This window comes from Falco naumanni, chromosome 8, assembly GCF_017639655.2.
Source record: "Falco naumanni isolate bFalNau1 chromosome 8, bFalNau1.pat, whole genome shotgun sequence".
Classification (NCBI taxonomy): Eukaryota; Metazoa; Chordata; class Aves; order Falconiformes; family Falconidae; genus Falco; species Falco naumanni.
This window is the reverse complement of record NC_054061.1, coordinates 63,640,962-63,666,824: the sequence shown is the minus strand read 5'-3', so window position 1 is coordinate 63,666,824 and position 25,863 is coordinate 63,640,962. Positions and strand designations below refer to the sequence as shown.

Genomic DNA, 25,863 nt, shown 5'->3' with positions numbered 1-25,863 from the left:
TTCTTCCCTTCTCCTGCCTGTTTTTTAGAACAGGTATCTAAAATAACCTATTTATAAATAAATGGTCATTTAAAAATCTGAAGAAGAAGAGTGAGTATCCAGTCAAGTTTTCTTTGCTGAGCGACCTGGTCTGTGCTTTAAGCACCATAGCTTCTCAGCAACACGAAATATTTACATGTTTAAGTACAGTTTAGGAAAGGCTGGTTTATCTGCAAAAATATTTTTTCATTTTTTGACTTTTGTGTTTACTGTGAGCCTGATACCTTGGCTAGAATTTTGCTAAGTATCTTTATGGGGAGAGGAGAGGTACTAGGAAAAATAAGGATTAAGAGTGCAAAGGTCATATCCTTTGACCCAAACAAATAAAATTTGTGTTTGTGTGTTCAACCACAGAGCTCAATGGCAGAAGCTTTTTTCTGGAGGACCTTTAGGTTGTCTGGGATATTAGTGGGCTAGTTGCCCTGCAGTGAATGACGTGATGTTGCTAAAAAGAGAATCGGGGAAGCAGATTCTCGAGTTCTTTCTCCATCTGTAAGGGCCATTCATAAAGGCTGAGTGGTGGGCATGTGCGCTCGCAGGCGGCTGAGGCTCCCATCTGCTTTCCTGCTGCTAAAAATAACCTCAGTTTGTTCAGATTGAGACCGACTTTGGTGTTTGGTAGTCAGGGGCATCAGCCATGATCGCTAGCCGGTATTTTAGAGCTGATCAGATCACCAAATTACTTTGAAAAAAAGAAAAATATAGTGGATTTTTTTTGTTGAAATGATCTCTTATCACAAAATCCTTATTGGTGTGAAAACAGTGAAATTTAACTTGTAATTTCATGTTAAAATTCCATCTGGAGAGCCAGTCATGCGCTTTGTGCTGGTAAAAATAGGTTTCTGTGCAGTGTTAGGGCAAACAATTAAATGCCTGTCTCCTGTAGTGAAATCTCTTCTCTGACTGTAAGAACTGATGGTTATTTTTTCTTGTAATCTGCTTTTTTCTTTAAACCATCAGCAAATGAAATTCACTCTTTGGCTAATAGAAATTGAATCAGCACAGGGACTAATTCGGTTGAGGGTGGGAGGAGAGTATGGTTTCACCAAAAACCATGTCCAAAAGAAGAGGCAGATCTCGTCCTGCCTGCCCGCAGCGAGGTGAGCCTCCCAGCTGCCGCGGGGGCGGGGGAGGCCCGGGCTAGCAGAGGGCTGCTTTGGCCACCATGTGGAAGGAGAGGCTGGATTTGAAGAGAAAGCAAACTCCTTTATGAGACTGACCGTTAGCACTGAGAAGAGCTCAGCCATGCCTTCAAACAGTTGGTTCCTTAACCTGTGGAGAAGTTGAACTCACCAACCCCACAAATCTTCGGTGCGGCTGCTGCTCAGCGTGTGTGTCCCTTGTCAACCAGAGTTTGTTCCTTCCTCCCTCCGAGCGCAGGGCAGTGGTGAGCAGTGACGATGACTTCAGCGTGGCTGGGACAGGTGCTGAAAAGCCTTTTGCCAGGTGGGGGTCTGGCTTGGGTCCTTGTCTGGCGGCAGACCCTAAGCCTCCTGACCCGAGCCTGTACTTTCGGGGATACCTTCTGGGTTGTCTCCTTCAGGAATTCCCGACCGTCTCCACGAGCAACACCCTCTTTCTTAAAGGTGGCATTTTGTCCGAAACCAGTGGCGATAGCGTTTTGTGTGGCAAATGACTTTGTATCTACGTCTATGAGAGCTTCTCCCACGTGGAAGCTCCTTTTTTAGTGGAGAAGTCCAAAGTCGTTAACTTGAGTGGCTCTAACAAGGAAAAGAATGTAGGAGCTTAATGCTTGAAAATAACTTTAATAAACCTAATTTGTCTGTCAGTCCTAGAACCCCCCAGATCATGGTAGATTGATTTAATTAAGTCTTTAAGTCAGCATTAGTGCGATATGTACCCACTGGTTAAGTGTTCAATAGGGGCCTGTATATGCTAGATATGCCAGTATATGTTAGCTTACAGCGGTGCATTTTGGCTTAGATTTTATGTTTTGGGAACTGGGTAATTTTGATCCTAAAAACGTTTTGGAGAAAGCTAGTGCTGCTTGTGAACTCAACGAGTGCAGGAAATTACCATTTGCTCTGGCACCCTCCTGGCACTTTGGCTTGGAGGATGAGAGTATTGCCTAGCATCTCTGGGGCTTATTTTGTCTCTCTGACAGGTTTTGTCTTGATTTTTAGTTCATATTTTTATATTCGTGGGGTGGAAAAGCAAGGTGCTTAGATCTGTTGGACAGAATAACAAGGTGATTGCAGAACCGCAGGAGACGGTTTTTTCACCTCTGGGTCATGGACTTCTGCTCTTGCCCTAAATGCCTGTCTGTCTGTCTGTGTGGTGTTTAAATGTAAATGTGAAAAGAATGTCTGACTCCTTCAAATCTATTGAATCCGATGAAAATGGCACTTGATCATGGCATATAACATTGCATTAGACCGTATGGCTCAGAAAGAGCCGCGGGCGCTGGGGTTTTAGGGGTGTAATCGGGCTTATTTATACCAGGCAAGGTGTCTGCCTGTGTCAGCAGGCATTCAAAAAGAAACTGTTGCTGGTTTGATGGTACCTGTAGGCTTACAAAGCCAGCGAACTTTGTTAGACACAGTCTCCCAGTGCGTGTCTTTTGTATCTGTATGTCTGTATTTTGTCAGCTGAGTAGATTGTTCGTCAGCGTGCTCGCTGCTGTCCACTGATGGCGTGGCACCGGTTCCCATCCAGAGGGACCGGCGGCAGTAGGCGGTGGTCTCGCCGCTTCAGGAGCATTCCGTCCCTAGGTGGGCAGCGCGGGGACGAGTGCACGCAGGGTCAGGTCTTGGGTTCTGATTGCGTTCACGCGCTGCTGGCAATGCAGTTTATTCTACAGGAAAAACAACAAACAAAAAACACTTGCAGATCGCCGTTATACTTGAATACTTACATCTTTAATTGACATTTTTAATTAGATTGGAAGCAAAACTCCATTGGATATAGTGAGTAAATGAAAAATGATTGCATGCTGTGTATTTTCATTTTTATTTAAACTTCTCAGTATTCTGTAAATCCTTGTATTCACTCTGATAAAGCCTGAGGAAGAAGAATCACAACTCTTAACGAGCATGCTGTGTACTTCAAGCGACTGCATGTGTGCTGCTTTTGTTTCCGCTGGATTTCCTTCTTGCTGTTGCTTCCAGGCTCAAGCTTTGCTGGAAAGTCTGTTGCTTTTCCTCAGTCAGTCTTGGGAGCTGTGAGTCAAGTGCATGTACCCGACTGGCATGACATTTTTCTGGATGTTAAAGTAACTTTGCATTTGGTGATGTGAAATGGAACCGACACTTGTCTGTTTTCTGGAAGTTTGTGGCCAATTTCAAAGTGGTTCAGAGAAGAAATGTAAATTACGTGTCTTCAAGTGAGTCTGAATTTAAAAAGCACTTGTCTGTGTTTCGTAGTAGAGGCACAAATGAGAGGAGAGTAGCAAATACACCCTTGAAATGCACATTTAAAAAAGTTGACTGTCACTGTATTTCACCAGCGCTCCAATTTTCTAGCTAGAGAGAAATTTTTTTAAGGATAATAATTTCTCTAAATAAAATCCTTCCTGTACCTTTTATGCAACTCTGTGAAGTTTTGCAGAACTTTCACTGTGTAAGAATGTCCTTAAACCAAAGTATGAGGCTTTACAGAACCTCTGAGGCAGAATTTCTGGCCAGAGAGAAACACAATATATGTCATTCGGTGTGGAAGTTCCAGGGTAAAATCTCCGCCGACTGACAAAGGAGCTGGACCTCTGCATCCCAGGAGGTGGCCAGCGTGTCACGCTGGCTGGTGCTGCGTAGGATCTCTCACTCTCATTTGGAGCATCCCTGGTTCGTGTTAACGCTCACTGGGTGAGAACCTCCTGTGTCACCCACCGAGCATGGCACTCAACGGCATAACATGCAACACTTGCATGGAGTGGGAGAGCTCCAACAGAAGACTAGTGTCCCACATGAGAACAGCAGCGGCCTGGAGGTCTGCTCGAACTTTGAGATTTAGATATGTTTAAAGACTTGCACGGTGTTCTCTTAGATGCCAGGTAAGTGTCCTGTTCGCATGGTGGTGACTGTTCTGGCAGGGTATCGGATATTTAAATTTTGTGCTGGGAGAGCTGCATGGAACTACTAATAAATTTCTGCAGACTCAGTCTACCTCAGTTCTTGCAAAACTCCTTCTTGCTTATGTTATTTTAACTTCGCCTGTAATCTACGCACATGAGTGAAACTGATGTAAACACTGATTAATCTGATTTTTAAACCCTGGTTTTAGGAAAACATATCAGACACTGCATTAAGGATGTGTATTGGTTTCAACCTGATGAAATTAAAATAAATATGGAGAGAGCTTATAGGATTGCTTCTCACCCCTGAGGATATGTTTGTACCACTTCACCTTTGAATTATTCAATCAAGAATAATTCTGAGATTTAAAAATGTGCTTTCCTGGTATAAAGTAGTACAGAAGTTAATTCTATCAGTCTTTTCTATCTCATCTGAAACAAGTGATGGATCTTCAATCTTGTGCTTGCTACTTGCTGGTGAAGCCTTTCTTTAAAAGAAGCTGCTGCTGGTATGTTTTTCCCCAGTAGAGAAAATTATCTATTGCAGTTTATCAGGAAAGATGAGATTCAAAGTGACATCCTAGCTGATACATTTTTTTTTCAGTTCTGAAAGTGGCATTAAAAATTGTTACTAATTGCCACTTCTGAATGACCTTGTAAGTGATAAGCTACCTTTCTGTGTAATTATTGCAGAAGAGCAATGTTTAACAGTTTCTTTTGTCTCAGTTGCCTTTTGATCAGCTTTTTACATGCGTGGAAATTTCTGAACGCTGTTTGCTTAATAACCTTTCAGAGTAAAGGCCATTTATAGATGATACACATGTAACCTAATGTTTTGCCATTTTATCATTGCTCTTAGTAGCACCAAGCTGAAGAAGCTCATTAGCAGTGCTTGAAGTATGTGTGTTGGAATGTGGAGGTTTCCTTACGCACTTAAATAGTAAAACTCTCAAAGGAAAGTCACTTCAACTTCTGTGGTAGATTAAACCTTTGACATCGCTACCAGTAGCCACTGAGATGGCTGTGCCTGGAGCTGTGGGTGCACACTGGCTGGTGCAGGATCATGCGTTCTGTTCTCTTCCAGGATCTGAGATCGCACCCACCGTTATGGTGTCTATGGCTTGGAGCTTCTTCTGACATCCTCCTTTCAAAAGTGTAGCTTAAACCTTTTGTGCATGTTGAGCGTATTATCGCCTTTTCTGCCTGATGGTAATTCTAAATCACCAAGATGCTCCATGAAGCTGCTTTTTGTAAACTAGAGCTGAATTTTAGAACGTATTATAGTCTGGAAGGACATTTATATGAAGTATCCTGACTCATTAACTGGCATATCTGAGTCAAAAAAATAAAAATGGAGGGGGGGAAAAATCCCCACACCGTATCCTGCCATATAATCCTTTAATATAATCACAGAATAAAATTGCTCAGTAAATCCTATTATGCTTGTAAATACCCTTGCTGTCCAAATAAAATAAAATTGTGAGAACTGTAAAAGTTATTTATCTTCATACAGACCTGGGAGAGAGAAGACAGTTTATAATAGCAGCCTTGTAGTGCTGTGAGTTTGTGACAATAGAACTGAATAATTGACACGTTTTATCTTTCGTTGTCTGCATCTCACTCCCAAAGCGTTCAAGTTCCTGCTTCTGAGTATGAAGAAGACTTTACAAAATGATTCATACAGTATTGAATAGCGCTGTTACGGGAAGTGAAGGGGTTGGGCTGGGAATTTCCAAGAGGCAGAAGAAGAGGAAGGGTATCCTTACTTTTTGAAAAGTTATGACCTAACCAGAGAGCAGAGTGCTCACCGATTTCTGGTGTCTCTGCACAGTTCTGACAGCCACTTAAAATCTGCACTCAATCTATACATAGAAATGTAATTGGCTAAAAGACATCATTCCAGCGGCACAGAAAATTAGAAATGATGTATGCTGGGACAGTCTCTTGTCAACCACCAGTAAGCACAGCACAAGCGGTTAGTAATCCCCACGCGTTTGGCTGTCTTCAGTGAAATGCGTGGGGCGGGTTCTGGCGGGCAGGTACGTACCGCGGCACAGCGGGCGGGCTTGCATCGGCCGCGGGGTCTGTGGGTTTAAGCTTCCCTGGCTGTCAGGGCAAATGGTTTTGAGCAATAAATTCACCTTTTTAAAAACAGATGCGACTGTGGATTGCTTCTTACAAGTGTATTCTTTTAAGATGGAAGCATTATGGAGCTAGAGCCCTTCAAGGGCTGTTTTATGTGTTCTCATAACGAGTACGTGTAACTTACTATAAATGCATTCTTAGAACCACAGAAACGCTGGTGAAACTGGAGAATTGCTTGGTAACTTGGACCTGGCACTTTTTGTCTCTTGTGCTTGATGTTTATCCTTCAGATGACTTAGTTTTAATTGTTACAAAGTGGTGCTTGACAAGACATACTGAAAAATTACTGGCGCTGTGCCTTTAATCTTCCTCTTCTTGCTCTCCTTTCTAATTTCTCGCGCTGTACGACTATGTATCTGAGAGCTACCAGGTTTACCATCAAGTTCGTGTTTACGCTTGACTTTATGATGGAGGCGTTCAGCCTTATAAGTAATAAGCTCATTAAGCCTAGCCTGCATCCGCCTAAGCTGCTTTAACTCCAAGCCATGGAGATGCCTTTTGTGAGGGGCTCTCCAATCCCACAATTTGTTCCTTTAGAGCCTTAATTTTGTCAGTTTTCTTTGTGGTTTTTTCCATCTGCTCAAAAAGCAATTATCTGCCTTGTTCCAGGAGACTTTTGGAGCCTTCTGACAGGTTAAGGAAAGTATTTCTTTCTTGAGATTTTGATTCTGGAATTTCAACAGATGATGTTAAACATAATTAAAAGTGATTAAAATAGTCTGCTGTGCTGCCCTTATGGACTCAGAATAAAGGCTGGTATTAGGCAGGCGGAGGAACAGGCTTAGTGCTTGGGTTTGTTTGGCGGGATTTTTCTAGTTTGTTTATTCACTGGAGAAATTCAGAATTTACTCATGTATTCAGAGCTGGCTGCTGCTCTGTCCTGTTTATAGCTATCTTATATAAGAGAACGATATTTTAAACTGGAGATGGCCGCACATGGTAAGACCAAATGCTTCCTGACTCTGCGCCAGACCTACTGAAAAACTGGTGTGTGGCTTGACTTTTTGGGGTTCTGCCCCCTCCTTAGTTGCAGGGAAGTGTTAAAATTCACATTACCTGTTCATGCACATGCCCACTTGCCTATGAATAGAATGTGCATCAATGCACGTTTCTTTCCCAGTCCTGACATTTTACTAGGCACAAAATACACAAATAAACTACATTACTGCTTTGTAACACCTTATACGTTATTAATGCTAGCCTGGATTCCAGTTCGATTTCTTGGATAAATTTATCCTTGCTATAGGTCTATTACAGACTAATTTGCAACGCCAGAAGTTGGGGCACACGTCAGAGTTCGGGATACGCCGCCGCCTGGCAGTGTAGGCAAGGCTGCTCTGGGCTTCCTCCTGGCTGTCTGGGGAGCCTTCCATGTTGTCAAGCTCTAGAATTATCCAGATTGTCACAAAAATGTCCTTCCCTCTTTGTCAGTCTTTTCAGTAATTCCTTACTCTGTCAAAAAAATCCCAAACAAAAAATAAAATAAAACTCCAAAGAAGCCCTGTGTGACAAATTGGCTCATAACCTTAGACACCTCACGAGTCAGTTGTAGTTACCTGTCACGCTTTTCTTTCCTGTTCACAGTTTCCTATTACTAATTTTCTGTAAAATGCTAATTTCCAGTTCCAAAGGCATTTGGAGACTAACTCTTTGAGTAGTTACTCGGTCAGAGGCCGTGCGTGTGGGCAGTGCTGTCGGCAGCGGCTGAATTGGCAATATTGCTTCTGTCAATACCCGGTATGATCTTGGCAGCCTCAGTCGGTTGGGTTGTCAGGGTTCGTGCGCTGCCGTGGAGTGGTGCTAATCCATAGTTCCTCCTTCTCGCTGGACAGAAGTGCCCTGGGTTTTAAGCCTCAGAGTGCTTTGGGATCCCTTGAAACGAGGAGGATCATACAAAAGTGCAATGCATGTCATTAGGTGTTTGTAGGAGTTCGAGGATGTGTTGTGTTTCAGAAGACTGTCGTTACAGGAGCAGGTTCTGCTTCGCTAAATTGTAAAAATGACTGTGAATGACTCACAGCTCGGTTATAATTATTCCCAGTGCTAATTAGGTGTCAGAATTCTCCGAAACGCTGTATCAGACATGGCTCGCATGTGCATTACCTGTGTAATCACGAAACTGTGCTTTTTCCAATGTAAACTTACGGAGGGCTCTGCTCCACAAATCCTTCCTTTTGAGGGCTCCTTTCCCACCAAGCAGTCCCTGCGATTTCAGGGAAACTAATTAATCTGGGAAAGGATGTTCATGAGAAGCTTTTAAATTAGTTTTATAACTTCACCCTGCTGGGAAAAACTTGAAAATACTTTACAGAAAAGGTTATGAAGTATTTATACCTCACAGTCCTTCAGTACTTAGTGCATTCGTCTGAGGGCAAAATATATCTGCGTCTGCTGATTTATAGTCTGTGAGAATTTATCCTGTCTTAGCAAAAATGTTTTAAGACTGGTTTTGTTTTTTTTTTTTTCCCCTTCAGCTTCTGGAAAAAACGAACAATATGTTTGAGGAATCTGATTCTGCAGCTACGAAAAGTCCTTTGCATTTAGCTGTAAGTATGAGACAAGTGTAAAGTGTTTGATCAGTATCTCCTAGAATAATTCCTTAATCTCTGTCTTTGAAGCACGTTTAATCATAGACTTGTTTTGAAAAAAGCTGGTATGAGATGTAGGCCTAGATGTAACAAAACCAGGTTCTGGGCTGGAATTATTAATTAAACTTTTGGCAGCTGAAGCTCTTGGTTCTTACTGACTCAAAACAGTTGGGTAAGAAGGCAGACACCGAAGTGAAATTAAATGGAAAGCTGCAACTTTTATTCATAACTAGCTTATAAATTTGGGGCTGGAGCTTGAGCCGATGGCTTTGATCATGGAGTGAGATACTCTGATGTTCTCCTGGGGCTGTGCAGAGTGCAAAGACCCGCCTGGCACACGGCAGGGTGTAGGAGAGCGTGCCTAACCCCCCACAGTGCCTGGGGAGCGTGCCGTGGAAACTGCTGTCAAAAGGGCGTCCAGCACGTGTGGCCTCAGAGATCACAATAGGTCCCCTTTCCCAGGAGGTCAAGGTTCGGGATCCTTCTTCCCAGCTTTCTTGTGCAGAATGACGGAATAGTGGAGGCTGACGTGGACCTCTGGAGACCAGCCAGTCCTGCCTCCGTGCTGAAAGCAGCGTCAGCTAGAGCAGGTTTCTCAGGACTGTGCCCCATCACATTTTTTAGTATCTCCAGGTACAGAGAGTTCCTGGAGATAATCCACCCCAGTGTCTGACCACCATCACAGTAAAAATGGTATTTTTTTGCAGTAAATGGAATTTCCTGTGTTTAAATTTGGGCCCGTTGCCTCTTGTCTTGTCACTGGGCACCCCTGAGAAGAGTCTGCCTCTGTTGTCCGTGCTCCCCCGTCGCGTGTTTATCCACATTTGAAAATGCATTTTCGTTTGGAGGCTGAGCAGTCCCAGCTCTCTCAGCCTCTCCACACACACCCGTCGGACCGGCCCTTTGCTGAACATCCAGCCTCACCACGAAGCTGGCCTCCCCTGGAAAGGGGAGCAACTTGCTTACTGGAAAACAGGGGCAAGTTTCGGTTCTGTAGCGATCGTTTCCCTCTTTCCCAGTCAGCCAGAACAGCTCTGACCTGGTGTTTGGGTTAGCCACGCGTGACCTGAGGGAACAGGAGCCACAACAGTTGGGTTAAAAGGTGGAGTTTGTCGCTGAACTCTTCTCTCCATCTCGTCTGCAATGTGAAGACTGCAGGAAGGAGAGTGTCACTCCCCGGCCCAAGGAAGGGTTACTGCCTGCACTGTCACCAACACCAACCCCGTGCTGGGCAGGGACTGGCTCCGAAGCCTGCCAGATAGCAGCGCCTGCCCTCTCTGCCCCGTGGACAGGGTCCGTGCAAGGACATCGCCGTGCCTCTCCCTCCTGATGCTGGTTAACAGCAGTTCATTCACCTGAGGCACCCCAAACGCACAGTTTAAAAATAAAAAAGCTTACGTGAAACATCCCCGTTTCACAGTTCAATTACAGCTGTCCAGGAGCGTCTCTGACGTTCGGTTCAAACGCCCCCGATTGCTGGGGTGCCTGTGGCCATCCTTCCCCAGGGCTGGCGGTGTCCACCGAATGTCTCGTCGTGTGGATCCAGAAAGCCAGCAATCTGCACCAAAACACGGAGTCCTGTCCGCTGGCTGGTACGGCGCGGTGGCTGAGGCCTCTGCTTGCAGATATTTCACCATAAACTTTATGACCTTTCAAGGAGAGGATGGGCCATGCAGTCTGCATACGGCACCGTCAAGACAGATACCTCACATTGTGTCAAAGATCAGGTTGTTGCTAGTTGTTTTGTAAGTGAAAATGTCATGAAGAAGAAAATCTTGACAGCTGTGGTGGAGTATTTTCTGAGATATGGGTTCCCTGCTATCTGAGATATCACCTTTTGCTTTCCTTAGGTACTTGTCTTGGTCTGACAGGGAAACAGTTGTGTGTTCCCTGCAGCCCTTTCGAAGCCGTCAGTAGGAGTGCGCTGCTGCCACCAGTGCTTAACCTCTGTGGTTTCTTTCCGTTTGCATCTCCTGTTTTCATTAATTGCCTCAGCTCTGGTTATGCTAATTATACGCTTGTGTATAAATCAAAAGGATGTTCTCTGTGAGCCTGGCAGTAGGGAGAGAAGGGCAGTCCCTACAAAGCTGAGCGGAACGTTTCCAGTTTCTGGGGCTAGCCGCTGGGTTTTTGCAATGCCAGCTGTGTTTGTGCTGTTGGACCAAATGTGGCTGTAGGTCTGGAAGTGCATCTACTTGTCCACTGCAGTCGTCCTACCAGAAGATCCTACTGACAGGAATACTCCATGGAGCATCAGCTATGAGCAGCAGGTCAAGTTTGTGTTTGTATTTGGACAAAAATCTGAGTTTGAGAATTGCTTTTGTTTAGTCGGAGACCAGCAGACGTGTTGAACTTAACACCCAGTTAGATGATAATCCATGCAACCTCTGACCAGCATAACTAGTGAATCCAGTTTTGGAAGCAAATGTTTTCCTGATACTGTAGAATGTGAAAAATTAATTGTTGTTTCACCTGTGCTGAACTGGCAAATTATTGCCTGAAATTCCTCACCTTGGGTTGTATTAGAAGGCTAGAGCAAACCAACAATCATAACCTCTTTCCCTGAACACTAGGAATTTTTTAGTTTCTTGGCTACAGTGTAACGTGGGAAAATCCTTTCAAGTTAAAGAGAAAGTCATAAGGAATCAAGAAAACGGTATCACTTCTGCTGTGTTTAGAAGACGGGTGACAACGATGGAATTTATTCACATTTTATGTGCAAGTTTTTGAAAGACAGAAGTTAGGTTCTTTACATGACGCTTTTTGTATTTCCAGGCCTATAACGGTCATCACCAAGCCTTGGAGGTACTTCTCCAGTCGTTGGTAGATCTGGATATTAGGGATGAGAAGGGACGCACTGCTTTGGACCTGGCTGCATTTAAAGGACACGCGGAGTGTGTGGAAGCTCTCATCAGCCAGGGTGCTTCTGTCACTGTAAAAGACAATGTCACCAAAAGGACTCCCCTCCATGCCTCAGGTGAGTGTGACCTTACGTTACGCTTGTGGTGCAAGCCCTACAACACGGAAGCAGTTACTTTTGCCTATCTGCTACCTCTATGCGGATTTCTTCTTAACAGAGGAAGGAGATTTTGGCGCGTACTGAGGACTGCTGCTCGTTTGCTGAATTCCTGCAGCTAACCCTTTACCTTTCATTTCCATGGTCTTTTTTGCCTCTGCCCCTGTGGTTCAGCCATCCCTCACACAGAATCCCGTATTTTTCCACACCACTCCTGCTGTGCCCTTACCTGCTTGCCTCTGTTTCCCCCCACCTCTCTATCACCACCTACTCTTGAAGGTGTGTGACGTTTCCCCTGTGACACCTTCTCTTAACGGTTCCTTGGCCAAAAAAACAGGGGAAGGGAGAACGATTGCCTCACTGCTTTTCCTATGGAAGAAAGGTTGAAAATAAGGTAGGCTCTGGTTGTTGATGAAATTATCCTGGTGTTCAAAACTTTCAACCTTTCGCAGTGACGACACGACCGAAGTTCACCCCCCTTTCAGCCATAGCCCTCCTGAGCGAGCTTGTGACCTCGCTCTTGCTGGGCGTCAGCTCCATTCCGCATGTGTTGGGTGTTATTTATGCACGTTGCATAATTAACTGGAAAATGTAGAATTTCCCATTGGTTTAAAGGTTATGATTTAATAACACACGTGCGGAGGTGCCCAAGGGAGCGTTGCTCCCCTGGGGGTTCGTCCCGGGCTCGGTACGTCACAGCAGCGACCTCTAGTGGGAACTGAAATTAATACCTCATGGGGGGAACAATTATTTTCAGGGCCAGACTTAATTGTCTTTCTGTTTATCTTTCAGTCTTGCTTGGATTAAGATGCATATACACCCTCTAATACCAGTTTATTCTCTGTGTGTGATCATCTGAGTGCAACCGAGCACCCTACGGTCAGGCAGGCTGTTACCAGTTTGGTCTGCAGTACGGCAGAAAACGCACGGTCCGTCGCCGCAGCATACTGGGAAGGGCTTTCTGCTGCCTTAAGTTTTGCATCTGAACTGAGCACATGACTCCCCGCAATAAATTAACGATACAGAGATGTGCTGCCAGAGTTTACATATCAGAAGTTTGATACAAGCATTCAGTGAGAGGGGGTTTTAGTTGTTTTTGATAAAACCACAAAATACTTAATCTAGCTGATCCTCACCCTCTTCAAACTGTAGGTTTAATGGATTTAAATCAAGATCAGTGCCACCACAAAACTGGAGCTGTGTTGGTCAAGAGCTTTCCTATAGTCACTTCAAACATAGCTCGGGGTCTGATGATGAGCAAGGTGTGACTTGGTCTGGTACGTCGTCGCTATAGTGATGATTTTGCATTTATTTAAAAATTTGGTTATAGTGACATAGGTTTCTTGTTGTCACAGCTGCATTGTAAGGGTTCTGCAGTACTGAGGAAAGTAAACAGTAACAAAGCCTTATTTTTGTTAGCAGCTTTGACTTAAAATACGATTTTTTTTTAATAAATCTGTTGAATAGAATTGAGTAACTTGTTGAATAGAAGGTGTTATTTTAATACGCACATTTCTTGCCTTCATACAAATCCTGACTGGGAGTTCTTTTCCCTGTTTTAATTTCTTTTGTAATTGCCCCCCACCACTGCAGTACAAGTGACTTCCATGTAAAACCAGTAGGAAGATTCACTGTAATCTTTTTCTGGCCTGTGATACTTCTTGCTTCTCAGATTAAAAGCAAATTGTCCAGGGATACAAGCAAAATGTTCTTTAAATCTGCAGTGAAGCAAAATAAGTTAGGTATGTAAAAAACAAACAAACAAACAAACAACCAAAAGGCAAGAAAATCCTCCACAGAGGAATGAGATGCTAAGGAGAGCATGTACCTTAAGTAGAAGGGAAAGAACTGCACAGACAAGTTGAATGTTTGAACTCTTAGTAAAGGAAATCTATCACTGTCATAGTTTTTGGAGGCTATCAAATGTGTGATAAGTGCACTTTGGGTAAATATCCATTAAGACAATATTTAGAACGTTCCACTCAAGAGCTGTGCAGCATTCTGTGGAAATCAGGTCTGGAGTAAAGCTTCTACTTGCCAGCTATTATAAAGAGCCACTTGCAATCTGATGATTTTTATTATGCTGTTTCGTAATGATACTTGTTGATTAGGAGTGTTTTAGCAAAGAGTGATGCCACCTGTCAGTAACTCTGCATGGTGCCACTGCAGTATTCAGCCGGTTTTATTTGCAGTGCAAGTGTAAGAAGTAAATTGCTGTATTTTGAGAAATGAAATGGGATTCTTGCTGAATGAGTCCCTTGGGTGACAGTGCACCTTTGCACACACAGAAGAGAATACCTGCACGTGCAGTACTGGGCACCAGGAAGAAAGCAGGCGTGGGTGCAAACGTGTTTGCCTTCATTCCTTCTAATTACACAAGCACAATCGCTGAACGCAAGAGTTAGAGGCCTGAAGCGGTGGGCTGGGTTACAGGGCTCTGCAGAGCTCCGTCCAGTAAAGGGATTTGTAACTTTGGTAGAGAAATCACCTAATGAAGTATTTATTTTTTCTGTCTCCCTCCCTCAGGGAATAGACTTCCTCTGACCTCATAACATGGAGAATTTCCTTAGGCTAAATTATATGTTCCCTGTATAATTTTATTACCACCAGTGTTTCTTCTGGCTGCCTTGGGAATGCCGCTGCACGTGTTCCCTGGCGTTAGCGGAGCAGCTCCGCTGGCGGAACCAACGCTCCCTGCAGGCTCTGCAGTGCTTCGCCGTGCTGGGTCAGCTCCTGAGGGTTTCTGGGAGTATCTGTTCTAAAACTCATGTACCAAAATCCTTTTCAGACTTTGGTGTGAAAAAGTTATGATTTTTCTTCCTCCGGCTGGGAGAAAGAACAGATTTTTTTTTTTTTATTTTTTGTTTCCCTAAGCCAGTGACTCATCAGCACTGCAGAACTGTTTACGTGTTATGTATATGCCATTACTTAGTGGTAAATAACTAAAAATGCCTTTTATTTTTCTGGGTAGAGCAACTAAGATTATTTTTGGATGAGTGATTTAAATGTGATGATGTGCGCCAGTTGCTCTGCCAGGATGATGTGACATAGGTGGTGTCCCAGGGTTTCGCCTCAGCCCACGGGGTGTAGGCAGTGTGAATGCATGACTTGCTGTAATGAGAACGCAGCCTCTATCTACTGAGTGCAGCGTTTATTGCTTTTCAGAGAAGAAAATACCATTCTCTTCATCCCATGGAAGGCTGAAGCCTTTAAGCCAGCTGACACACAGATGGGTTTCCAGTGCCAGGCGCTGCAACACGCAGTAACTCACACTGTGTTCTAACAGCTGTGGGTCACGTTTTAAAGTTAATGCCATTTTTGAGAAGTAGTTGTGGCTTCCAGTAACGTTAAATGAGAAAAGATGGACAAACCCAAAGGGAATTTTATTTCTGGTGTTACAAGCTGTTACGAATGTGACATTTATAGTCGGTCACTCCTTGCGGACGCTTCTTTTTCAGGGCAGCACCAGAGCACTTGCTTGTACAGCGCACGCAAAATCAAGGAGCCTTGCTGACGTTCTTCCTACTGCGGTCCACACCTGATCGCAGAAAGCCCTGTCTGCCTGCTCGGTCTGAGGGGGTTTGAAATGCTCTCTGGTTTAGCAAGAATCTTCTCAGTAGTGAAAATCATGATTTCAGCTTTACTCAGTCGGGCTTTTTGCATGTAAGAGAACTAATCCTCATCTTACTGAGGTCAGGGAAAAAACAGCTCACCATTTCATTGGCACAAGTTAAATGAAAATTGTAGGAATATTAATTTCTGATACTATGGAATATTTTTCTTCTTTATAAAGACATTTCTTATCCATAGGCATCTCAATGGAAAATCACCTGAAATGAAACATGTTTTAATTAAACTTACTTTTTTCTTTATAGTCATTAATGGCCATACACCTTGTTTGCGGTTGTTGCTAGAAGTTGCAGACAACCCTGATGTGACAGACGCCAAAGGACAGTAAGTTTTCCTTGAGAATGTTGTTTTTCAGCTCTCTGATTCAAACAGTCTCAGATTTCTCGCACAAAAAGCATTTATTTGAAATACTGTATTTCTCACACTTCCTCTTACAGAATGTGGCAGAGAGTACAAAGTACACGTTCAGTTGAACTAAGCCATGTGGAAAGAATCACTCATTAATCTTAGCCTCTGCTTTATACTTAAAACAATTCTTCATAGGTGCTGAGGGCCAGATTCAATAAAAACTAACAAACTCCTGCTCCTGGGATGTTTCTGCAGAGAGTCTTTTTCTTACCAAAATGTTGCTATTTCAGGGTTTACTTGGTATGTTAGGCTGGTGCAGTGGGACCCAATGTTTGTTTGAGGCAACACATGCATCTGGGATGTTCCTGCAAAAATTTCACTTCTAGTTAAATGACAGTTACAGAGGGAGAATAAAGTATATTTTTAAAGTGAAAATATGAATCGTTTAAAAAAAACTCATTTGGGGTGCCTGGACCATATCTGACTGTATATATAGTTTTAAATGGTATTAGTCTTATCTGAAAATAGGAAAACGGATCTCTATCAGAAAAAAAATCAAAGATATGTTGGTCCAGATTTCAGCTTGAATAGTATCCTCATGTCCCTTCATCCCCTGTAAGCAATTGTTCAGCACTTGCAAAAGAAGTGCTCTGCGTGGCTGTCATCTCGGTAGCTAGCAGGAGCGTTCATTCGCAGCACTTGGGCACTGTAAAGCTCCTGTGTTGCTGGAGGTGACCATAATTCTAGGTTATTAGGAGAACAGACTGTCTTGAATGATGTTTCGCTGTACGCTGCTTACAGATGTGTTTGTTTCTGTTTCAGTCACGATAGTTGGTTGTTAAATGTCTTTATAATTTCATACAAAAGGCCTTCGCTTGGGTGTTATATAGATGAGTACAGGGAAAGAAGCAGGTTTGTGGGTAGGAATGGACAGGAATGCAGGGCTCCCTGATTTCTTCGGTCCTGTAAGTCAGCGTTGCAAGTAGTGTTTCATTTTATAGCTGCGACTGGTTTGTTTTTGCTTTTTCTAGAACCCCGCTAATGCTTGCAGTGGCATATGGGCACATCGATGCTGTTTCTTTGTTACTTGAAAAAGAAGCATCTGTAGATGCAGCTGATCTCCTGGGATGTACAGCTTTACATCGAGGGGTGACTGACTTTTTATGATTCTTAATTATTTCTTCCACTGTGACTACAACTCACTTATAAATACAGGGTTACTGAATGTAGGGAATACTGTAAATGGTTGGAAACATGACCAAGCACAGTCAGTGAGGTAAAAAGCAGGACAGATCTGCTCTCAGTAATGCTTTGCTTTTGACTTCACTTCACGTTTGCTTTAATTAATTAGCTAAAATACTCATTAGACCTTTCTTTTTCTTGGCTCTAAGCATTTTACAATAGCAATCATTATTCTTATAACTGAGCACCTTACGAATTTTGAAAATAATTTCTTTAAAGGAACTGCCCAGCAGTGTAAATAAGAAAACCTTAAATTAGAGGCAGTGAAAGTCGAGGCAGATAATCTTTTCTAGGAGTCAGCTTCTTACCCATTGGGTAAGTTGATGCAAGAGGTGACATTTATACAGAATCCTATGATAACTGCAGTGAGCAGTTTAGCTGAGGAGTCCAGCACAAGTCTGTAATAAAAGCTATAGCATAAAAATTCTCTTCTGTATTGATAGCATTATGTGAACATGCTCAAGATACCTGAGCTAACCTACATATATGATACAGAGGTCACTGATAGTAGCTGGCTGGCCGTTAAAGCAGCTTTTCATATTTCTGGTGATACACTTGGTCTGTTTTCCCCTCAGTTCTTCTCTCAAATTGACAGATGGTTTTGAGAAGCCAGGCTCAGGTTTTCTGAACCTCACGCCTATTTCATCTGTTTCCTTAGTCTTAAACGCCTCCTTGTTTTTGTGCCTCACTTAGTGGAGTCTCTTCCACAGACTAGGAATCAATGCCTTTGGAAGACAGTACCAAATGCATTTCAGCGTATCAGTTCTCATAGGTACTCATGGAAGCAAAGGAGCTTTCAGCTCTGCCTCCTGAATCCCACCCAGGCCGGTTCATGCTCACAGGCAATCAATCATATTCCATGTTTCCTGGGCAAGAGTCTGTACCATGTCAACCTCTTTACTCATTTCTTTGTTGTCAGATTATGACTGGGCACGAAGAGTGTGTTCAGATGCTGTTAGAGAAAGAAGTGTCTATTTTATGTAAAGACGCCAGGGGCAGAACCCCTCTGCACTTTGCAGCAGCTCGGGGCCACGCCACTTGGCTGAGCGAATTACTGCAGATAGCGCTGTCGGAGGAGGACTGCAGCCTGAAAGATAACCAGGGTTACACGCCGCTGCACTGGGCGTCTTACAACGGTAAGGTTCTCCCGGGGGCTTGTGCCAGGTTCGCACGTGGCCTGGCTTGCAGGGGAGCACGGTGACGAAGCAGCCTAACGCTTGGAGAAGCTGGACGCGCAGAGGCAGATGCTCTGCTCACTGCTCTCCGTAGCAGCACGCGCTGTGGTCACCCCTCCCTTTAGAAGCCGGGGGGACTCCAGCAATACCCCCCGGTGGCTTTGCAGCTCGTTTGCTCCCAGGCATGGGAGGCCAGGGTGAAACCTTGGGTTTACTGATGTCAATGATGAAATGGATTTCTGTGGGGCCAGGAATGCTCCTTTGAGGTGTCACCTTATCTATTGATGCGAGAGACCAGGTACCTAGATGGATGTTTGGAACGGAACTGATTATTCTAAACTGAATAATCTGAACTTGTTGCTTAATATAAGGATCAAGCTTCTCAGTGTCATCATTTAAGATCATCTTTGGAGATGTGTAAGGCAACACACATAACATCACATAAAAAAGAGGCTTTTCTTCCTTTCCTCTTTTTTCAGTAAGTGCTAATATTAGCCCAAATCTATCTTGCTCCAGCTTTAAAAAAAAAAATAAATAAGTAAATATGTTTGCTTATTATTTTATCACATAAGAGCTTTTATACACATTGCGTTCAGCTTTGAACTTAACGTGTTCAATTCTAATCCAGATAAGCCTAGTATGAATTAATTGAATTACCCACTTTGTGCAACGTTGTGAAATGTCTGATCCCTTACAGGTCATGAAAACTGCATAGAGGTACTATTGGAACAAAAATTATTCCGCAAATTCTATGGTAATAGCTTCTCTCCATTGCACTGTGCCGTGTAAGTAGAAATCTCCAGTAACAAACGCAGATGTATGGCTTTAGGATATGTCTGGGAAATACGAGCAGTACGAGAAGAAAGTGTGTTGGGTTTTTTTAAGATCATTTGCATGAGCAAAAAATTTTAAAGCTGATCATAAAATTGTACTTTGGCTGAAAAAGTGGCAGAATAAAAGAGGCTTTTTGTGCAGATTTCATACATTTAGGCTTTTTGATGCAATACTAACTTGTAATTAAATAGCTGCATTTCTGCTCCCTTTCTAGTTTCTGTTCCTTTGCGTACAATTACAGACCTGTGCCTTTTCTTCACACAGCGTGGCGCTTCGTAGCTCTCCCACTCTTAGGCCGTGGCCTGGGCTATAGTGCCTCGGCCTGTGTAATTAGGAGCTTTTGAGGTTCCTTTGAAACCCAGTGGCTGAAAGTTAATGCATTTGTCAGAATCAAGATGATTCCTTTTTAGCAAGAGGAACAAAGCCTTAATGACGAAAAGACTGGAACAACCACCTGTGCCATGCTAGAATGGCGTTCTGTGCAGGCTGTGTTTTTTCCAAGGCATCCTAGGCAGAGTGTTTTCCACTCTGATTGTCTTCACGGACTTTTTGCCTTCTGAGATAATCTTGTGTCTTGAAGGTTTGGTACTTTTGCCCAGGTCCGAGCCGAAGGGGTTGATCAGCTTTAGAGGCAGACTCTGTATCCAGAGTTCTCCTGTCACGAACATCAGAGAGGTTGGGCGTGTATCTGAGACACCTTCCTGATTCAAATAAAGCTGTGCACTTTCGTACGGGAAGGGTTCTAATAGAGCAACATCATTAACATTTCATAACATAATTGCAAATGTGTTTTACAAAAAAAGGCAAGATTACTTCAGTACGTAGAACCCAACATGCTTATTAAAACATGAAAGCCGTCAGAAGAGTAAGGAATTAAGCGCTGTAAAGACAAATGCAAACTCTCCTAATTCCTGCCAACAGAACAACTGTATTCTATTCTGTCTTCTATTTGAAGAATTAATGTCTTCCAGAAACAACGATGGCAGTTACTGTTGTATAGGCTTTCCTTCTACAGGCCACATCATTGGAAATTGAAAAGTAATTTGTCATGTACTGAACTTTGAAATTATAAAAAGCCTATATATTAGGGAAATAAAAGCATATAGAAAGCACTGGTTTTACTCAAAATAAAATCCTTTGTGGCTGAAATAGTATTTGAAATCCGAATTTCTAGTGATGGCTTTGAAAATAATTTTTTCAATACTTATATTCTTTTAAACTAGCATGTAATTCTCAAACCCAGTACAAATGTGTGCAACTTAAAAATGCACATAAATTTAAAATGAAAACAGCTGCTAATCCAGCATGGGTGTATGTTAGTTGTATGTCCAATACTGTTACCAAGCACTGTTCATTTTCATAACGAAATGAGTCAAATTAACAATAACCAGAAAAACTATTGAGTACATCCATCAAGGTGAAGTATTAAATGCCTGAGTTGGAAGAGATGTGGACTTCAGTACCTTAAACATTAGACTATAAAGCTTTCTGTAAGTAGGTGTCTATGACTGAGTGCCTTCCAGATCCAGGTGTTTGACATAGAGACTAAAGGATTTTAGGATATTAAGGTTTTAATCCTAGGTTTGTGCTGCACTTTCAATTATCTCTGTGCATAGCAAACTGCAGGATCAGCTTTGCTTTAGAGACTGAAATCCTTAGCAGCAGATGCAGTTTGGTTAAACGGACAGATGAGGAATATTTAGAAATGTGACTGAAATCATTAAGGCAAAGGTATGTTAAGGTAACTTATAAATAACCAGTAAGAATGTTGGGAAGTGAAGTAAATTAATATTGGAACTGGGAAAAGATGTAGGCTTTTTATGGTTTTGAAAATGTCTTTTTTTTTTTTTTTTTTTTTGGGCAGAATTAATGATCATGAAAACTGTGCATCACTGCTCATCGGAGCCATCGATGCCAGCATTGTCAATTGCGAAGATGACAAAGGAAGGTAATACTGTTTTAAACAAGCTGTATTTACTGAATTAATCTAGTATTTGTCATAATTCTCCCTGAACCTCTGCAATGAATTCTTCTCTGATATGGTTGAGCAAAGCCTTATCACGCCGACTCAGACAGCAGTTTGCACTGCAACAAAGTTAAGTGGTGGCTCACTTGAAGCAAGAACACTGTGAAGTGTTCCGTTTCATAGTGCATCTGGAAATAAATACAAAATAAATAGTATTTTGTTTGTTTAGAGCAGCTATGACTATAGGCTGTTTCCCTGAACCTGTTTTCTTTGTTAAATATTTAAACGTGTTTGTCTTTGCTAGATGGACCGATACTGTGTACACATAGAAAAGTATTTCATTAAAAGCTTTAATGTTATGTTAGTGTTCTCAAGGCACACAGCTGAAAAGATCTATGCAGCAAAATAACGCTGATACAGCAAGAGATACGGGCTCAGCCAAATCCTTAATTTGTCATGTTGATAATCTCCTCACTCTGTGTGTGTGTGTGTGTATCTCTGTAAATAACATTGCTGAAATTCTAGAAACTGAATACTCATTGTTTCTGTTACTTAAAACAAATTCAAGACCCTCAGTAACAGTGACTACTTGCTGTTGTAAGGGTGAGACCGCCTCACCTTTTACTGACAAGCAGAGCTGAAGTAACAGTGTGCGCTGCGTTGTGTACCCGCTACCTTCCGTCTCTGTTGGTCACGCTTCAGACCCAAAATGCCACAGCGAGGCAGTGGCTGGACACTAGTGTCTCAGTCTTGTGGAAACTGGTGACCTTCACAGTGGGTTGAATTCCTTCTGCCTCTGATAGTAATGCTGTTGTTGTCGCTTGTTGCTGCAGTATCTTTGACTATAACTTGAAATACTTTTTTGAAGTAATGAGTCTGTTCTTTTCTGATAGTTCTTCCCATCTTAGGCTTGTTAAAAAAATAAGATCAGATGACTAAGAATGAGGGATTGTACCGCTTTTCGTATTATACAGTATGCTCTGTTAAAATAAATGTGCTGCTAATAGGAGATTCTCCACAGTCTCATACCTCCACACTAGCATATCCACCTTCCGCTTCCCTGTTTTTTGAAGTTTATGTTGCGCCAGGACAGATTCTGTAAATATTATTTAACTTCTTTCAGCTGCTACTACTCTAAATTTCCCCTGGCAGTAACTTTAAGTTTTGTTGGGAAGAAAAATAAGTTAAAACCGTCTTGCACTTTCAGGTTCTTGGGAAGGTAGGTAAGCAGGAGTATTGTCATCCTTGAGCAACAGCTGTGGCCACGTTGCTTTCCCCACAGAACGCCCCTTCACGCAGCAGCCTTCGCGGATCATGTGGAGTGCCTCCAGCTCCTCCTGAGCCACAGCGCACAAGTCAATGCTGCGGATCACACAGGGAAAACGCCTCTCATGATGGCAGCTCAGAACGGTCACGTAGGCGCGGTGGGTGAGTACGTCCTTGCCCCTGTGCGTCTTGAAGGGTGAGTGCCACTGCACTTACTGTCCCAAACAAGTAACGGGCTTTGTTCTGTGAGAACTAAGAAAGGAAAACAAATTGTGTGGATGTCTGTAAGGAGCTACCTTTGCATCTGTAAAAAATAGATTTTTCTTCTTCACCGTTGTTTCTCAGCAGTCACAGTGAACATTTGCAATAACAAATTTGAGTCTTATTTCCTCCTAAGGTAAAGAGCACGAAGGGAGTAGTAATTCTGTTCTCTTTGCTTCCTTGATTTTGTGGCACAGTAAAACTGCATGTGTGAAAAAAAGATTGTGTGACCTTTTTCTCTGCTCTGTTATACAAGTGCTATTGTTGAAATGGCAGCTATCAGCAACTGCTTTTTCCAGGCTAGACTATATACTATAGACATACAGATTAGGGCCATATTGACGTAAGAGAATTCCCTTTTCTCTAGCTTCAACAGCACAGACTGCACCCTAAATTCTTTGTATCCGCTTAGTCCTCTCAACGCAGGATCCACAGCTGTTCCCAGGAGAAGGTGATTCAGGCAGAACTTGCTGATTCGCAAATGGGGAAGTTCACAAAGGAATTAAGATGAATAGAAGTTTGACAGTTTGGGGCACAATGAACGAGCTGTTAACTCTGCCTTTGCTGATTAACTGCACAAGATTAGTCTGTTCTCATTCATTATTTTCAGTTCCTGTTCATAAAGCTTAGGTTGATTAAAGGTTCATAAAGCTGAATTGATTAGCACGTATGCATGCATATACTGAAATAGTAATTTTTTCCTCTGTTTTCATATGTTCATCTGCCCATTGGGTTTGTTCATTGATCTGTGTTCTATACCTCAGACTTTTTGGTGAACATTGCCAAGGCTGACCTGACATTAAAAGATAAGGAGTTGAATACATCTTTGCACTTGGCTAGCAGTAAAGTAAGTCAAAGAGCTCTGTGTGCTTCTCACCGCAGTGTGTCTGTATGCACATGTGTGTTTATGCTCCTAAATTGTTTTCTGCAATGGAAGTGTGGCAGTCAAACTTGTGGTGAGGAAGGGAACGTTGTTCCAAGCTTTTTCTCAGGTCTGTTTCAAAGTTTTGTAATTGAAAAATACGGATGCTTCTTACGACAACATAAATGTAAGGAGGTGACCTAAGAGAAGTAATGGAAAACCCTTTAAGATTTTACCAAATAATGTCACTGTAAAGTAGCTTAACATAGGTTCAGTGGCAAAGAAAAAAAAAGGTATTTATTCTTTTTTATTAATTCTCCAGTTTCTGTGGAAGAAACCCAACATTTTCCCTTACCAGAGCAGCAGTAGAACCAGAGGCATTGATTAGATTGGTGGTGGTGGCTTTTCCCACCCTTTCTTTGTCTGAATTCCAGTTGCTACTGCTGTTCCTGGCAGCAAAAATGCCCGTGGGACTGCCTCTCCTGGGCCTTTTCTTTTGCTCCTGTCCCCAGGCTGTATTCCTGGGTGACAGTATTACCCCAGTTTCTGCCGATGCATGAGCCTGGCTGAGCTCTCAAGGCCCTGCAGGCAGCTGGTCACCTGCCGGGGCTGTGGGCTCAGCACCTGCAACTTGCTGTGCTGAAACAGTGTCAGAAATGAGGCCTGGGTCTGTGTTACTGCCAAAGCTTCATGGGTAGAGCTCTCACACTGAAGGGGTTTTGTAGTAGCTCTTTAATAATTCAGAAAGGCCATTTAAAGACCCAGAAAGTATAGTATGCGTTCCTGACATTAAGCCATCTCTTTCTATGTTGCTATGAGGCTCTAATAAATAATCCATTGAGCGCTTTCTCAAGAGAAATAGTTGTCTTCTCTGAAAGGTGAGGACGTGAATTTATATATAATGAATGGAGGGCTGAAAGACAGATGAATGCCTAAATTTCTAAATGTGCTAAAGCATCCTACCAGTGGTGGTTCACAAATGGTATTTCAAGGCTCCTACTGTTCACTTACTACACATCCTTACAGAACATGCCACTCCGTTAATATTTCAAATTGAGTTACTCAATTTCATTTTTAGATGTAACATTTATTTTGCTGCAATTTCAAACTCCTCAGCAAATTAACACTATTTGTTTTTCTCCCTCAATGACAGGGTCATGAAAAATGTGCCTTGTTAATACTTGACAAGATACAAGAACAGAGCCTTATTAATGCAAAAAATAATGCATTGCAGACGTAAGTATAGCCTGCTCCTCTTAAGTTCAGTTGAATTACCAGAAAATTCCAATTTAGCATTTTAAATTCAAGTCTTGGATACTTTTATAGAACAAAAAAGTTAATTTCTGGGGGGTTTGAGTGCTTGCCCTTGAAGAGGTTTGTATTGTATTTTCACTTTTAATTTTGATTTCTTTGATGCCAATTTTATCCATGGTCTGGTGGAAAAATTATATGAGGTCATTTATTTGAAGACCGTATCAAAATGTCTATTAATCATGTGAATGCCTAAGTATACATCTGGCATTTCCTAGCTCTTTGAGCTTCACCTTAAGTCTAAATAATTTATTTAGACTTAAGGTGATACATTTAATTTTCCTGGGGTTTTTTACATGATATTTTATGTGCAGCTTCTGTCCGTACCATACATTATAAGCAGAGTTAGACCCATCGATATTCTTACTTCAGCTGCAAGCATTTTATGGTATGGGGAAATCCCACAGTAGGAGATTCAGCCGCGAGTTCAGGTGGCAGGTCACCTAGAGCTTGCAGAAGGATTTGTTTAATCTTGGCCCTTTTTTCCCCTCCTTCTGATAGGAAATTGTTTTTCCTGTCCCACTAGCTGCCCCCAGACAGTCACACCGGGGGGTGTTGGCTCAGGAAAGGGGCAGACCAGGGGTTATTTGTAACTTCCAGCTGCTCAGCAGTAACCGAGATTAGCAATCGAGTATTCAAGGGTAAAAAGGCAATACAATGATTTTGAACAGTCTGTAGTAGCCAGAATGAATGATGGAACAAAGGCATTTCTTCACTCTTAGATTCATTTTCCTTTTAAATGTCAGTTGTGTGCTGCAAACAGTGGAAATAGGATAGCTTTTTAAAGAAAGCCTTTAGAGTGGGAAGTACTAAGTGATCTTTGTGTATGTAAAGGTAATTATATTTGTCTTGCACACGTTTTATAGGTGTGGATCATGACAATTATTTTAAAGGCTGTAATATAATGTAATGTCTACGATATAATTGTAACAATCCAAAGAAGGAAAACATTTTTTCAGATGCTTGGTATGCATTAAGCATTTCCCAACTTTTTTTGAAAGTCTGAATTTAGTTGGTGTATTTTTGTAGACCTCTCCATATTGCTGCACGAAATGGCTTAAAGATGGTGGTTGAAGAGTTGCTAGCCAAAGGGGCATGTGTCCTAGCAGTAGATGAAAATGGTGAGTAAAATAATATGCTTTGACAATCT

General features: G+C 42.4%; 1 protein-coding gene across 10 annotated transcripts in view; it reads left to right on the top strand.

Annotated features, from left to right (window-relative positions):
- ANKRD44 (ankyrin repeat domain 44) overlaps nucleotides 1-25,863 on the top strand; it is a 143,945-nt gene that overhangs the window by 111,102 nt on the left and 6,980 nt on the right. For all 10 annotated transcript variants that reach the window (XR_005829277.1, XM_040603381.1, XM_040603383.1 and 7 more), the window contains 11 exons: nucleotides 8,689-8,760; nucleotides 11,578-11,779; nucleotides 15,694-15,772; nucleotides 16,828-16,945; nucleotides 17,958-18,174; nucleotides 18,911-18,998; nucleotides 20,912-20,995; nucleotides 22,296-22,441; nucleotides 23,305-23,387; nucleotides 24,556-24,638; nucleotides 25,743-25,834. Coding sequence is in view for 9 of the 10 variants with exons in the window: in XM_040603381.1 (XP_040459315.1) it covers nucleotides 8,689-8,760; nucleotides 11,578-11,779; nucleotides 15,694-15,772; nucleotides 16,828-16,945; nucleotides 17,958-18,174; nucleotides 18,911-18,998; nucleotides 20,912-20,995; nucleotides 22,296-22,441; nucleotides 23,305-23,387; nucleotides 24,556-24,638; nucleotides 25,743-25,834 (1,264 nt within the window). In the remaining variant the exon portion in view is untranslated. The remainder of the gene's footprint in view (nucleotides 1-8,688; nucleotides 8,761-11,577; nucleotides 11,780-15,693; nucleotides 15,773-16,827; nucleotides 16,946-17,957; nucleotides 18,175-18,910; nucleotides 18,999-20,911; nucleotides 20,996-22,295; nucleotides 22,442-23,304; nucleotides 23,388-24,555; nucleotides 24,639-25,742; nucleotides 25,835-25,863) is intronic.